At 32.7% G+C, this 16,573-nt stretch overlaps 1 protein-coding gene across 2 annotated transcripts in view; it reads right to left on the bottom strand.

Annotated features, from left to right (window-relative positions):
• LOC132950157 (glucose dehydrogenase [FAD, quinone]) overlaps positions 1 to 16,573 on the bottom strand; it is a 41,057-nt gene that overhangs the window by 4,133 nt on the left and 20,351 nt on the right. For both annotated transcript variants that reach the window (XM_061021406.1, XM_061021405.1), the window contains exons 2-3: positions 12,285 to 12,580; positions 11,309 to 11,488 (exon numbers count right to left, since the gene is read on the bottom strand). In XM_061021406.1, coding sequence (XP_060877389.1) covers positions 11,309 to 11,488; positions 12,285 to 12,521 — 417 coding nt within the window. In that variant the 5' untranslated portion in view covers positions 12,522 to 12,580. The remainder of the gene's footprint in view (positions 1 to 11,308; positions 11,489 to 12,284; positions 12,581 to 16,573) is intronic.

The raw sequence follows: 16,573 nt of genomic DNA, 5'->3' as shown, positions 1-16,573 counted from the left end.
AAAGCTCTGCTTCATAATTATAATTTATAATTATTGTCATAATTTAGGGAATATTTTGCAAACACAAAACTTCCAAAATTTAGTAATGGAATTTATAGGTAAATTAAATGACGTTACTTTGCCATCGGGATCGCAAATATCTACAAATATTGTTATCACTCTAGTCGAATGTATGATGCCATAATGCCAACAAATTGTATTCCTATTCTTTTATTCGCTCACACTATGGTTTTCTAACGTTTTGAGCCAATGTAGTAATGAATAGAGCATGGCTTTGTTCGAGTGTTTGTGAACGGTGTACTGGAAGAAACGAAATCGGTTGAAGGGATATCTCAGCAAATACAGATTTCTAAAGACTATCGTTTTAAATATAATAGTTTACATAATACGTAGTTTATAACAGGTGGTTTTATCATCCACTAAAATTTCTCTAATTCTAATCGACGACCGCGTTCCGTCTTATTTGTCAAGAATTTAATAGACATGTACAATAATAACCTATCTAGATAACAATAAAAGTTAATTCGTATCACCATAACACCGCATAACAAAAATGGTGTTAATTAAACTGTGAACGGTAGTGTTATATAAAATGACAAATAAAGTTACACTCTATCATGTCCCTGATTGAACGACTAAAATCGTCCAACTAATGGTATGATAATATAATAACCTATTATTATAGGTATTTGCCTAAGACTGACGATATAATTGCTTCAACATGTATGACACCATACACCAAACTCAAATAAAATACTCGAGATCACGATTATGTTATACCTAGCTATTAGAACGGTAACGTACCTACAAATATTTACCACGCACAGTTTTTGATTATATATAGGTAACGTACCTAGTGAAATTTTAATTATTTTTCACGATTGCCGAATAAATATAAATTTCAATGTTAGGTAAAAATTTGTATAATTAATTATAATTATTATGTAAGGTAAAAAAAATTCACCGTCCCTGAATCTAAAAATAAAATCTATTTGAAGAAAATTGCGGTCACAATTATTATTGATAATTTCATTCTTAATTGAAATAACGAAAAATTGTCAAAATCCGAGACTAATTTAGATTGTGTTTATTTATACAACATCAAGGTGACAATTTTTTATCAAATAAGGATGAAAAAAAAATTTCTGAAACGAAAAGACATTGAAACGTGTTCAAAATGTATATAACTGTTAACAAATGTTCACTGTTATTGCACAGCTGATTGAAGAGACTTGCACCTAAAAGTGGGTTATGTAACTATTATATTATGCACATTTTAATTGTCGTCGTAATGTAAATAAATATAATAATAATATGTACAAGTGAGCACTTGTCCGTCAACGGATTTTCAGAAAAAAAAATATATCATTCGAAGATCTCATCTCACTATATTATAATATCATTATGTAATTCGTGTCATTGTTGGTATAATATGAAATATCGCCGTACGAAATCTAATACGCGATTTTACGGTGACCCGTTCTGGGCGTAGATACCTAGCTATACAATAATTATAAAATATAACGCGCACAATTTTTTCCATAACCATTACAGACGTGGAAAAAAATGTAACTGTGACGAGAATTTATAAAATGAAGGTCGTCTTCACGAAGCACCTCACGATAATAATCAAATATCAACTACTGTCGAACGCTATTATACTCTCAATGAATAATTATTACAGTTACAGTATTATAATAATAAATACAATATTATACCTAGGTAGGTATTTTTTTTTTACGTAAAACCCTCTTCATTTCAAAAAATATATTCTGATAAAATTTGAAGAAAAACCTTTATGCAATAAATTATTATAATAAAATGAGATTTATTAAATAATAATTATTTTTTTTACCATTTTCTATCAATATCATTATTTAGGTTTTTACTTTTTTGAATAACATACATTTTTAATACCATATTCCTAAGCAAAACATTTTTCTGTGAATTTATAAATACATAAAAAATGAATTCATAGAGATTTAATTAATTAAATATTTATTTAAAGTATAGTATTGATAAGCGGAGTATTCCACTATATGCCACTCCACTAAGCTCATCATAACTAAGATACTTATAAATTATAAGTTATAACTAATAAACTACCTAATGAATGGAAATTGTATTTGTATACATTTTAATTCACACAAAAACATTACGCTTTTTAAAGTGAAATTTTAAATTTCCGTCAAGTAGGAAACCTCTCTGATATGTACAGTAGGTGTTGAATTTACCAGTGACTGAGTAAATAACTGTTATGGATGTATTAAATTTGAATTCAATGATAAATTAATGTATACGACGAAAAACGATCTAGATGGCTAACTTTTGGTAACCATTGTTACCAAACACAATTATTTTAATAATAATATTAATACAATAAATTATACTCATATTATTATCCTGAACCCCCTCCTGATTGTATGAAAAGTACTGAGAAGTTTCTATACTTTAGACCAAACTTTCTACGAGAAACCTCTTTCGAAGTTGATGAACAATGTATTTTATCTACCATTGTCAAATCAATACATTCATTGCCCCGCTCAGAATGTATAATGTGTGTATATTATTGTATACTGCAGTAATACAAAGTAGTAAACATCTTTTTTTTCAAAAATATTGTTTTGTAAATACTAACTTCTTCATACTAACTATTACTATAAGTATGTAAAAATATATATGTCCAAAAACTTTAATCATTTTCGAGATAACGACTGTTATAATTAATAATATAATCGCACTGTATATAATTATTATATTATAGACGGTGGTACCCATTGTAAATAGTAAATGCAACAACATGCTGGAATAAGAAAGTAAAAATAAAAAACAAACACGAATAATATATCGACGAACAAAGGAGCCAGACGAACACGTTATAACATAATATAATTCAGTGCGTTGTTTCTATAAAGTATAATGTGTAGTACGCGTATAATACGTATATTATTAGTTATTACTGTCCATTATCCTGAGTGTTGGGTCCGTAGACAGTGACGCATTTATGAATATGGAAGCGCCCCAGGCACACAATGAAGTAGCGTCTTTATCCATTACATTTAACAACATTGACATAATTTCTAAGGTGGTTTGTTTAATAGCTTTCAACAATGAACCTCCCCCCTCCAATAATTTGTCAAATTTTTGTCAAAAACGGCCCTAAACGTGTATTTTCAAAAAATTATTTATAAAACTTGAGCCCCTTAAAATGTTGCTTTTACACTCACTTTATATGTTTTATTAATATTATGTCTAATTTTAAAACGATTAACGTACTATTGTAAAAACAAAAATCCATCATTAGTAATGTCACAAGGTACTTTGAACCTTGAGCATCACGCGGTCCACACAAGAATCAGAATGTAGCGCCCAGGGCGATTGGCACCCTAAGCCCCAAATCTAAATACACTACTGCCAGAGTGGAGAGTACGGATGGAAATTAAACATCCTAGTAAGGGACGAAAGTTTCGGTCGTTTTCTCACACCGTGGTTGTCGTTTGAACCATGTACCGCGAGAGGAAAAACAATCAATAGGTAGATATTTAACCGATCGGAGTAGATCCAGAAACCATCGGGTTTCGTGTACACTGCGATTGACTGTCTACTCCAGTCGGCCGTCGCCGCTTCGCAGTATGAAATCGATTTATTCCATCGAAACGTATCAAATAATATAATATTCTATAGGTAGGGGGCCGTCGAAAAAGTCACCATGAAGTGAAAAAACAGTGAAAAAATAGCAAGAGGACAGTTGTATGGCGTGTCTAGTTCCTAACTGGAGGGCGTTCAATCACGTATCGTCTCGCCGCACAGATACGCGGACGCTACCTATTGTAAGTCGTGCGATGATAATAGAGTGTATTATATTATTAATGTATTCCTCATGGCCTCATGCATAATTCATACACATGGAACTACGGCGGCAATCGAAACGGTAAATCAATAATAACCGTCTGCCGGCCGACACATCGCCGCACAAGTGGCGTCAAGGGAAATCTGCATCAGCAGTGACGCGAAATCGGTGGAACAGCTGTTCGATTATGACAAATATTACGAAATCGTTATCAACTCCCAACGATGACGTTACTGCTGGTCCAACACCAGCAGTCCGATCGAACTTATAATGTTTCGAAAAAATGTTTTGCTACAGAATGTATTGAATTAAAAATATTGGTCTGAGTATCGTTTTCAACCACCTAAAAACCACGACACGTGCTCATCTAATCGAAAAAAAAATTAATAGGTAATAACAAAAAAAAAACAGTACTCAGAAATCGATTCGTTTTTACATAATATATAGAAATGTATAAAGTCAAAAGTTTCACAAACTCTAAATCGTTGCGTACTGAAAAAAGCACGAGCCGACTGCGATAAAAAATTAATAACCGACGCACGTTTCTGGCATTTTCGTAGAAAGAAATTATAAGGTCTGACCACAACGATGCGTTATTTATCCCCGTCAATACACGATATTAATGATCAGATGATAATATGAAAATTACTGTGCTCGTATAACGATGGTAAGCGAAATGTCCCGTTGGAAAACCCGACTAGAAGCAGTCACCGATACATAAATTTCACCTTATCATCATCGTCGTTATAACCGACGGACGCGTATAATGTCGGCCGACGGGCACGCCACTCGAAGAGGCTTTCTATAATACTGTCGGGACGAGGATTAACTTTTTATAACACTTTTTATAATGGTCTGCCACGGCGGCGCGCATTTCCGCTTAAAGTGTTTGTATAAGACTTATTTATTACTTTTTCGCGGACCTGTGCTCGCCCGACCGAGCGAGTGTTTAATATATTATGTTATAATATTATAGTCTACTATGTAGGACTATGACGTAGTGTCTATATGTACCTACAGGTGCATTTAGGGATTATTAAAATATCATCGTGGCCCGGCCAAAGTCACACGTGGAAAGTCGAGAATCCGTGATGAATAAGACAAAATTAAAACCGGAATGAAATATAATAATAATAATATAATGGATTCGTGACGGTGTTTTTGTGTAACACGCCAGCACGGAGACAAAATGTATTATAATATATTATTATTGTTTTTGTTCTACCTAGCTGTTGTTGTTACCGGACGAAACGCGGATGGCGAAAATTTAAATTACAAATTTACAATGTATATTATTTACACATTATTTTTGCAAGTTCCGTGTATGTACTATAGACGATATTATAGATCATAGGCGATATTATATTATTATTATTATCATCATCATAAACATTATTGTCGAACCGGCGTGGCGACGGCGGCGCATGCGTGTGGGCGAATCGGAAGAAGAATGATCGATTGATAATATACGAATGGAAAATGTTGTGTGCGTATTGTAACGAGAGAAAAAACGTGTTGCAAATTATTATTATTATTTTTTTCTACGGTTAAGCTAATAGTTATTTATCTATTTTAATGGCGAAGGTACCTTTACAACAAAGCACTTCATTGTAGGTACCAGCCGTGTACGGTCTACATAATATTTAATTTAGTCGAACGTTTTTTTTTTTTTTAATAATTATAATAAGATTATAATGATTTATTTCACTAACGATGTGTATCGTGATGGATATCGTAATTTTCTAAATTGGATTTTACGACCAGTTATCTGGTTTTTAAATTGGAGGTTTGTTTTTTTTTTATCAACACCAAATAGTAATAAATGATTTATCGTTTATGCGTTTTTCCATACAAGCTTAATAGAGTACTAATGTAGGTGTAGTAAATTGTCCATGCTGTTTGTTGAATTACTGTCAAAAAACAGTGTATATATTTTTAAGTTTATTTAAATTAAATATTGTAAGACGATTTTGAAATATTTTGTACGGATTAATAGACAAACTTGATCTGGTTCGATGAAAACCACAAACCAAAAAAACAAATTTGATATTAGTTGTTGCATTATTATAGTTAGGTATCATTCAACATTTTGAATTATCATCAGCTGTAGTAACGTAGCGATAGATAAGCGTGCGCAGACTTCATTGGCAGATCAACAAAAAGGACGAATAAAATATATGAAACTCTCTACAAAACACCAACAGAAGAATTTTCGAACTTGTCAATAACTTATTCAATAATATATGAGACAGATTTTAGGAGACAACATTTTTAATTAATTTGGCTTAAGTACTTCAAGTTTTTACTTGCTTTTCTAGGCATTTGAGGGGGCATAATTGCTTTTTTTGGATTTTTGGTGTATAGTCACCCTGGTTCTAGATGACTATATCAGGTAAAACAGAAAAAGTGTACATTTCAAAACGTAGACACGGTCGGATAGGAATTTAGATTGCAGACACTTTGTACTATTACACATAGTATAAAGCATGTACGATGTACCAATAATATAAACAATAAACAAGTCTGGAGTGATGACAAATTAAGTATATTAAAAAAAATGTTATAAAGTCCAATGAAATTTAAAAGTTATTTCTTATTTGGCATCTAATAGATGTAGGATCTTACATGAAAAATAGAAGGGAAGATTTAAATTTTAAGTTATACATTATAACTAAGAAGGTATAGAATAATTTCCAAGATTATAACTTAATAATATAAACTTACAAATAGAGGTATACGTCTTGTAGTTTTTACATTTTTTTTAAATTTTGATTTAAAATATTTAATATTATTCCTCATGAATTGTTTGTGTTATTAACATTTTGAATTTGAACATTGTACTTTATACCATTGTTAATTGTATATATTTTTAATATGATTTGTATCTTGACTTTATATATCATTTATTATGTTATACCATGTACGTATAATATATTAATATATTATTAGATGCCATATTATAACGATTAAATCATCTGATCGAACTTTATAACATCTTTAAATCTTAATATAATTCGTCATGACTTCAGACGTTTAAATATTATCATAAAATATTATTATTGTATACAGTGTATGGTAATTTGTATATAATAGTACAAAGTGTTCTGCAATGTAAAATATCTTCCCGATTACACAAAGTGTCCGAGTTTTGCATTTCAATCAATCGTACAAAGTGACCAGTCACTCAGTGTATCCCATGCACACGCCCAGATTTCTGACAAAACGATCAAAATTTAATAACAGCCAAACAAGTATAGACGTTTGATGATTTCGGTCGTGCACTAAGAAACGGTATTTTGTTCTAGTTATACGTCTTACGTAATAATATCATAACTGCGCAGCGCGTGCGGTTTAATCGACTCGATTAATACAAATAATAATACTCAAACAAGGAACTGAGTTTGTTTTTTTTTTACGTATTTAGTTAAGCACATTTTTTAACCGATTTCGCAGAATAATGTTTTCACGTTTTAATCCGACCATGAATGTCGCTTAAAAACCGTAAAATTTTACTTTAAAAAGAAAAACGTAGAGCATTGTTTCACCTAGCTGGGCCGACTGAACGACGTGAAGTAATTAAGTACAGTGACAGCTAAGGATACCTTCTACGATTATCGGAAGCCCCCAAATGTTCCGCCAACAGTGCATGATATATACTATTTTATGATCGATACAATGCAAAAATGAATGATATACTCTGGCACCGATATAATTGAGAAACATTTAACGCGAAGATTTCGTGCTTTCTAACGAATGTTATTGAACATGAAGTTGCAGTGTACCTATGTAAATTATTTTTATATTCTCTATGGTTATAAAACAAACCGCATTTTGTCTTGAATCATGCTAATAAAATAATAATTCTTCCCGTTAATGGGAAATATTAATTAATTTTAATAATATGAAAGTGTTCAGAGTCGTACTACAGCATTGAGTCATAATTAATTATATCGTACAGTAATGTTCGTATGTTTACAAAAGCATACCTACACATCGATGTTATAATATTATATTATAACTTATGAGTTTAGAGTAAATAGCATCATCAGTTTGAAAGTGTTTTTTTTTTATAATATTAAAGAATGAATACATTTGGAAAGTAAATAGCATCGAATTTATATAATACTAGCTGATCCCGTGCACTTCGTTGCCCATTAAAAATGCCAACTCTATATGAATAATATGTTTCACATATTACCATGGAAACCATAATAAAAAATTCCATCGGAAATCTCAAAATAATATATAAATGGTTGCCATGGCAATGTAGACACACCGACAGATAGACAGACAGACAGACTTGCATTCATTTTTATACATACAGATTGTGAATCACTGTAGGTTATAACTTTTATGACAAAACTTACGTATCTTTTTTGATAAAAAAAGTTATCGATTTTCTATTCGTTTTATCTTTCACGAGAGTGAAAATTTTCATTAATATTTGCTAATTAGGAATGATACAACGACGCCTGATCGAGAGCAACTTAACTTTAAATACGCGATATTTTGTATTGACAGCGAATAATTATGGGTTCAATATTATATTATAATAGCAAATATATTTTAATTTATAACTTATCAGTCTATTTGAATTATGATGTATGGCACTGAGTTAACAAATCCAGATTTTTTTTTAATTTTAATATTAAGTAAGTAATATCATGGAGTTTTGATCGAGAAGTGCATTATTATACCATAGGGTACCCAGGTGGGTGACTATGTATTGTTTGTACCAATGGTCTAAACGTGTTTATAAGACTGTTTAAAACCGATAAAGCAGCTCACGTCACGACTCGCGAATTCGTTTAACATAGCCAAGTAAACGAACAAACGAACAGCCTACGATATGTCGTTCAGATTTTACGTTTCTGTATAATGTGCCTTTAAATATATAACAGATCGTCATCAGTTGCCATTCAATTTTTTTCCGTCACGAAACTATATTATTGCGGTGGTTTGAGAAAAAAAAATTATACTTGCAAACACAAATCCGTAGAAAACCACACAACCTCGGCTGGCTTATGGCCCAATGATCAGCTATAGCTCAAAAACCTCATTGGATGCTGCAAAATTACCTGACCTGAATGTTTGAATAAAAATACCAATAGCTGCAGACGCCGTCGTGACTCCAGTCTCATCGAAAACGCGTAAATATAGGTAATTCTTATAGGGCAAGTCTATCAGAATTATATTATGAACGGAATACTAAAAATATATTATGGTCCTACGAAGGTTAACGATATAATATCCGCCCATTAATTCATTAAAAAGATAATATATATATTACTATAGTATATCTATATGAAAATAAAAATAAAGCGGAAAAGTCAAGGCTTTTAGAGTATATATACAGGTACTTGCGATTGCGACACTATCGCGAAAAGCCGTTTCTTTTGGACGACTTTCTTAATAATATAATATTGCATTAAAGTTTAAAAAATATATTATTATATCTACTATAGGTAATTACATTAAAATAAATTCTATATTTATAGAAATACATTCTATGTAGGTATAACTCTATATTCTCGCGACCTTCGTGTACTCACTCGTTATCCGCGTTTACAATCATTTTTTTTTGAAATATTGTATAATGATTTTTTACTTAGGCCTGCACTATTGGTCTTCGAGTAAAGGAATGTATTAATTTTGGGTTGTTACTAACTTATGTTAAAGTAGAGCAAAAGCTTGGTACTTTTCAAACGCCAACAAGTCACCAGTAATATAACTATTTAATAACACACAAATTACAAATGCATTATATCTTTATAGTAGACCCCAGTGGTCCTGCGCATTGAGTTATAAGCGATTTTAATGCAAAAACATTAGTTATTATTGATCTCCCAACACATAATTTCGGTACTGAAACCATTGAACCGAATAGGCTTTATATAGGTAATCAATTAATGTGCATCGTTTAAAAAGCAATGTATCGAAACAACTCTTATACAATATTTTTAAATGAAACGACAATAATAAATTATTATCTGATTTCAATATCAAAAGATATTTCATTTACTTTTTTTGGATTCTGAGCGGGGCAATGCATGTATTGACATTACAATGATGTGTGTGTTTTTTAATTTTTTAAAAATTTTTTTTTTGTATCTGTCATCATCGTTTAGGGCAGTAACACTACTTCAATTTTCTTCAACAGTATCTTGGTCAATGGGAAAGTGAATCATCTATTTGGTGCATTCGGGAGGTCAAAACTCTCAATAGTTTTCAAAAACGCAGGGAAAAACCAAACAAAAATTAAATACGGTAATTTTTCGCTAAATCGGTTTTCAACAAAATCAATTTTGGTTTTTGGTGTAACACTTAATGTTTATATTATCATTTTCTATACACGATAACATTTTGAAAATAATTCGACTCTTTTTGAGCTGTTTACGGACATTTATATTATTTTAATTAATTCAAAAATATTTCTTACTTTTTTTTTTATCTTTATATATTATATTTTTAAAGTGTTTTTCTCTTTTGAATGACAGCATACATTATAAGACTAAAATTTATTTCGCGATAAAATAAATTGTTTAGCACTTTGAACGAATCAAATAAATAATAAATCCATTTTCCGCTTGGTATAATCGGTTTTCGTTGTATATACCTATATTACCTATGTTATTATCGCCGATTCGCCGAGTAATCGTGTTATATTAATAATATCATAATTGAAATAGAGTCGTGAGTACATTATTGATACCACTACTGGATGATTAAATATGTGTTGGTATATTATTAATAGTCGCCTAGCTAAACAGCAATTTATTTTATCAACCTATATATTATTATTATAATGCGTATGTGTTTATAGTAATAATTATTATGATAAATATTATGCGTTTTTCATTCATCCGCGTGTTTCAGTAATTCCGGTTTTGTTACGATATATAAGGAAATAATATCAGGTGTAATTGCAGAATGCAGATATTATACTGAGTTTAATTTTAAACTAATCTATCCGATAGTCGGTACGCGTGTATATACGTGTGACTATAATTTGTTATTTAATTAGGCAGGTTATTATATTATTTCGTGTTTAGTTATGAATATTATAATAGTTCAATATTACGCGATCGTTTGTTATAAGTAGAAAACTATAGACTGTTGATCTTGATTTTCGTCACGGGTCAGCGCCGATTTTGAAACTATCCCTCGTTAAAAACATATAAATTACAATTTATATTACGTAACACGCCGTAAGTCTGCTATATATAGTTCATACCTATCTACCTACCTACCTACCTACGTCACTAATTAATTTTCGAAAAAAAAAAATAATATGTGCTCCTCGTGTTCATTTCACGCCTTTAAAAATACGCTATCGTAGCAATTATTTCTAGTAATTAATAATTATATTTTAAATCCCGGAACTTTCATGTTCGACAAAATCAATTTGTAACATCGCAAAAACAACACAATTATAATATAAACTCGTTAGTACGTTACCTTTCCTCTGGGCCAGTTGCATCGTCTCTCCGGGCTGCTTAAGCACGCCATTTCCTCAGGTTCCGTATTGTAACTCCAATCGATTGACGAGCCCAAGAAATTCAGAAACATTGACGGGACTTGTGTGCCGGTGGGCTCATCGCCACCCGACTCAATTAACAGAACTTTCCATTGGGGCACCTGAAGAAGTCGTGGAAAAAAAACTATTACAACCTCGAAAAAAATAAAATTGTCGTGCTTGGAAGGGTGTCTGAAAACGGTACCAATCGAAATTCTCACTCATTTTATTTTGAAAAAAAAACAACAAAATTGCGCATAAATAAATTACGAGTTCACGTTAATGATATAAGTTATAATAATACAACCTTAAGAAATTCAAATTGTTCGATTAAAATCATGTTCACAATAATGTGAGAGTGTGACAGCAGATTTTTTGACTTTCATGAAAAACTTACAATTTTTAGTAATTTACGTAAGCAGTTAAGACAGATTTAGCTGTTATTTATTTATTTATTTGAAAGTTTACACTGAGTGGACAACTGTGGGTTTCATCGATGCACAGATGAGTTTTCTCTTCTCATGAAATTTGTTCTTCAATATTTTTAATTATTTAAGATCGAATTTACTTATTGTGCCACGTAAAGATTATTTTTTAAATGGAAAAAAAAAGATAAAACACGTCGACTGTTTGTTAATATTGGAGTCCGCATTTCAGAAAATGACCGAAGATTTATCAATTTGGGATAGTAATTATTTAAGTACAACCTGTCATCTTTGATTATGGTATTGTCATAATGACAATAACGCATTATAGATTTATGCCGGGTTGCACGAAACATTTAATGAATCAATAGTGAGCTAATGGTTCCTTAAACAAGATTCAGTGGCCCACGATTGGACAAATTAAATTTTTAATGAACCATTAAATTTAATAAACTGTTTATGCAACCCAGCGTTAATACATTATTATGATCACCTCGCTGAGTCTGCTGGCCATCACGCTGCCCGCCGACCCACCACCCACAACGATGAAGTCGTACTCCTTATCTGGCGACGCCACATTCTCTGGCCGTCCACACGGGTCTTCGATGTCGCACTGTGACCTGATGAATACCTCCAACAGGCCCATGAAAAGCATGAACGCCGACCCACCGCACGTACTGGCCAATGTGGGTCCCGGCTGGGTCACCGGGCAGTTGCAACTGCTGCTCATCCTGGATGCGTTTCGTGAGCTACTGCAGTCGTTATATTCTTATGTTATTATTATATCGTCTGAAAAACACGAAAAGTTTTCTACGGGTTAGTATATAGGTACGAAAGTATACAATGTTATCACATTAAGTTAGGTTAGGTAATTATGGCTATAGTTGATTAAACGATTTCGGTATAGGCGGTACATTATAATTGTTGGCGATAAGTATGAATGGTGTCGGCCAAAACTATAGACTACGAAAAATATAATATTATAATAACACGTAGAAACACGTCGAGGATTTCACACGGACGACTAAACAACTTTTAGCGGATCTTTGGTTTTTATTACGTCGCTGTTCGAACTCACCGTCATAAAAAAAAGGGGTGACGACAATTTGGTTTTTCCTTTTCGAGTCGGTTGGCGAAAAAAACCCAAAAACAACAACTAAAATAATAAAACTATAATGTAGGTACGGTTGTCGTGGGGGTGTATCCCATAGAGTAATAATATTAGTATAATAGTAATTTTATTACTCTATTGGTATAATATCATACTATACAGATAATGCATACGAGATGAAACACGACGGATGCGATCATCGCACGACGAAAACATTTTTTTCGTATCCACAAACAAATCTCATATATTTATCGTCGCGTGTTGCGTCTCTTTTACATAGGTAACCTACACAGAACCGCAGTGTAGGTATACACAACGCTTATTACCCGTACTGCGTGATTACTGTTTTTTTTTTTTTTTTTTTTTCGTTTTCAAATTAATAGTTTCGAATATCTCGCACGTGATGTACGTTCGGCGGCGCACAATAAACGCGTACGATGTATTACTATAATAATATTATGTTTCCACCCAACATTATTTATTATTATTATCGTCAACGTTTTCCGGTCTGGTCAAGGTTATGAACAGGATCCGTGAGAGCTGATAATACAATTTTTTATTATTATGACTCAATCGGTGAAAACCCTTCTAATAATTATTATTGGTTTCGATAGCGTCTCGAACGCGCGCGCGATCGGTGGTGAACGAACCGCAAGCTTACCGCAAAATCTCGCGAATACGTAGTCATGATGATATTATAATAATATTATTACATAGTATCGCACTTGCTATTACTTATCCCACGTGACGTATATAATATCACAATAATAATATAATCACGCGTATTGCGTACGAAGTGACGATTAAACAGCTGTACACGAAATTTCGAAACGAAAATTTTCCGTATTATAACAGCATTATTTTATTCAAATACTGATTTTAGGAATTTTTAAGTATTAGTATTTGAACCACCAGAGGACACGTCTTCTTTAATGGTGTAGAAATCTAATAGTTTTACTAACATAATATTATGTTATTATAACATATTTCTAACCAGTGTTAAATGATAATTGTAATATTATTTAAGACATTTCTAACGGCACCAAATACAATTATGATTCTACTGGTCCTGAAGTAACTTTGCGTACTGGTAAAGGACCCTTTAACAACGGCCCGCGAGTCGGTTTTTACCTATTTAAATTTGTTACCACAATTTCGAAATTTCTTATACCGTTCGGCTTTTTTCATGACAGCAACGCCTGCGCATCCTTCACACTCGGACTTGATACGCAGACCCTGTGCTCCTTCTTACCTCCAACAATAATCATCTAGTGCGATTATTATTAAACATTATATCGTAAGCACTTTCCCCAGAAAGGAGTTTAAGCGCATGTAGACGCGTTTTATACGTTTATTGGTACAAAATAATAATATTATTATAAAACATTCCAACATATGTGAACAACGCGTAGGTATATAATCATAATGTGTCTACTGACTGTATGATAGGAATTCGCATTAATGCTATTATTAATTATTCGGCTCACGCGGCCGCCGTTCCCGGACCGAAACACAAACCTCAGCCGTTCTGGTCGGCAAAGCCTTTTCGCTTGACTGTAACCGTAGATCATTATTATTATAAATGTTGTATAATAATATTTCACGAACGACAGATATGTATATATTATATCGTCTGCCGAGGCTTCTTTACGTAAGTCCGGCCCGTCTTCTGCCAGCAGGCCATTGATATTGTTCAGTAAGCTAGTCCGCGGAACCTACAATCTTATATTCTTATTGTCATAATACAATGAGCACCGCTTAATGTGATCCCAATCTATATTATTATTAGAGGATCGACCTAGAAAAACCTAAAGCGAATAATATATGCCTGTAAAGTTTGGTCGGTTTAACTTGCGTTAGGTTAGGTTAGGTTAGTTGGAATCACCGCGTACCGGGCCATCGAATATTTTATAGCTGTATGGGGCATTGAATAGGTTAGCCATAGGAATGAGAACTGATAAGATAGTCAAAGATTTTGTATATGCGATCACATAATATATTATTATCAGAGTCATGATTTTCTTACCGTTCGATCGCGACCGAATTCCAATACAGATTATTCAGTGAAGCTGTCGATGGTCTCTTCTATATTACCCAACTCTGTTAATACATGAACAGATCAATATCGGTACAGATTTATCGCAAGTCCAAATTTTATAGAGAGACTTAGAGCTTATTTATTTATCGATTTTCTCTCAGTACGGGCTGTACAAAACGATCGAGACGATTAAATATTTTGACAACAGCTGTGATATCAGTGTACGTTGTCGAAATTTAATCGATTTTGTGTAGATACCCCGAAACAAGCACGATTATGTTTCTAACCTATAAAATAATACCATATGGGTACATATTTTATATCTTGTTGCGTATTCTTCACTTTGGTAAATTGTACGTGCTATTGTTTACCACAACTCGTCATAATAATTGACGGCCCAAAACTACTCGTTCTCAATAGTTATCAAACGTCAAAGATTCGGTTTGTACCCGTGAAGTCTATAAATCGTCAGAAATGGTCTGCCTTGACGCTGCCTGTATCGTACCATGGTATCATCCTCAAATCGTTGTCGGTGTTTCAACTACGTGAGACGGAAACGAAAACGGTGTGAAGTGCCTATCAGCAACTGTATAATATGGTTAAAAACCATGTCACTCATCCACAGCCATCCAAAACAATATTATATTATGCGTACCCGTCTAAACTTTGAAATGCTTGTCAAGTACAAAAACCGTGTTCTAGACGATTGTTATAAAAAATAAAAATCATTGATGTAAATACATACACCGATAATAATGGTAATGTATTCGTATGACACGTCTCTGCAATGCATTGCAATGTATTAAGTCATCATTTAACGCGAGCTTTGCGTTTAATGAGAATACGATCGCAAAAGTTGATACAATTCTGGTCGTCACGATTCCGAGACTCTGCATTCGTAAGATACATATATTATACCGCGTACATGTGTATATTATAATATTATTGTATTGAATTTTTTTAAAATCTAAAATGTTCCGTTAATAACACAACCGTATAATAATGATTAACGGTCACGAACTGTTCGCACGTTTTTTTTATTACGATCGACACGCGATTTTGATTATTATTATATATTTTATTTATTTATTCTTTTATTAGACGGATTAATACATGCACCGACCTCAGCCGCGTAGTTGTCTATATAATAATATATTATATTTATATGTATACGCACGACGGACGCATTTATAGATTAAATTCGTCGACCGACATTAAACTATAAACACAATGTTATAGCCTATATATTGTAGTGTAGGCGGTTTCGGGTCGACTATGGTACACGCATTACGCGTATTCAGGAGCTCCGTACAAGAACAACACACAAAAACGCGATTTCGAACATCATAAAATAAGTAGTGTTTCGGATAATGAACACGAGGACTGGTCGAAAACGTCTCCCCGGATCGTCGACCACGGTGACCTCAACGCCCCGAACTGCGCAACACCGTCGCATTCGATTTGTCGTCGTCGTCTTCGTCACGATATACGTGTGTGTGTGTTTTTTCTTGATTTAATAATAAGCTTCATCACAGATTCCCGTGTGAGGTTAGGTATTGAGATTGCTGTCGTATACAGAGTGATTCTTTTATTGGTCTTTTATATTATTCGTTTTCTCAAAATGTATAGGTAT

The sequence above is a fragment of the Metopolophium dirhodum genome, chromosome 8 (assembly GCF_019925205.1).
Source record: "Metopolophium dirhodum isolate CAU chromosome 8, ASM1992520v1, whole genome shotgun sequence".
In the NCBI taxonomy this organism is placed as follows: domain Eukaryota; kingdom Metazoa; phylum Arthropoda; class Insecta; order Hemiptera; family Aphididae; genus Metopolophium; species Metopolophium dirhodum.
Note: the sequence above shows the minus strand (reverse complement) of the source record. Positions and strands in the feature narration are given on the sequence as shown.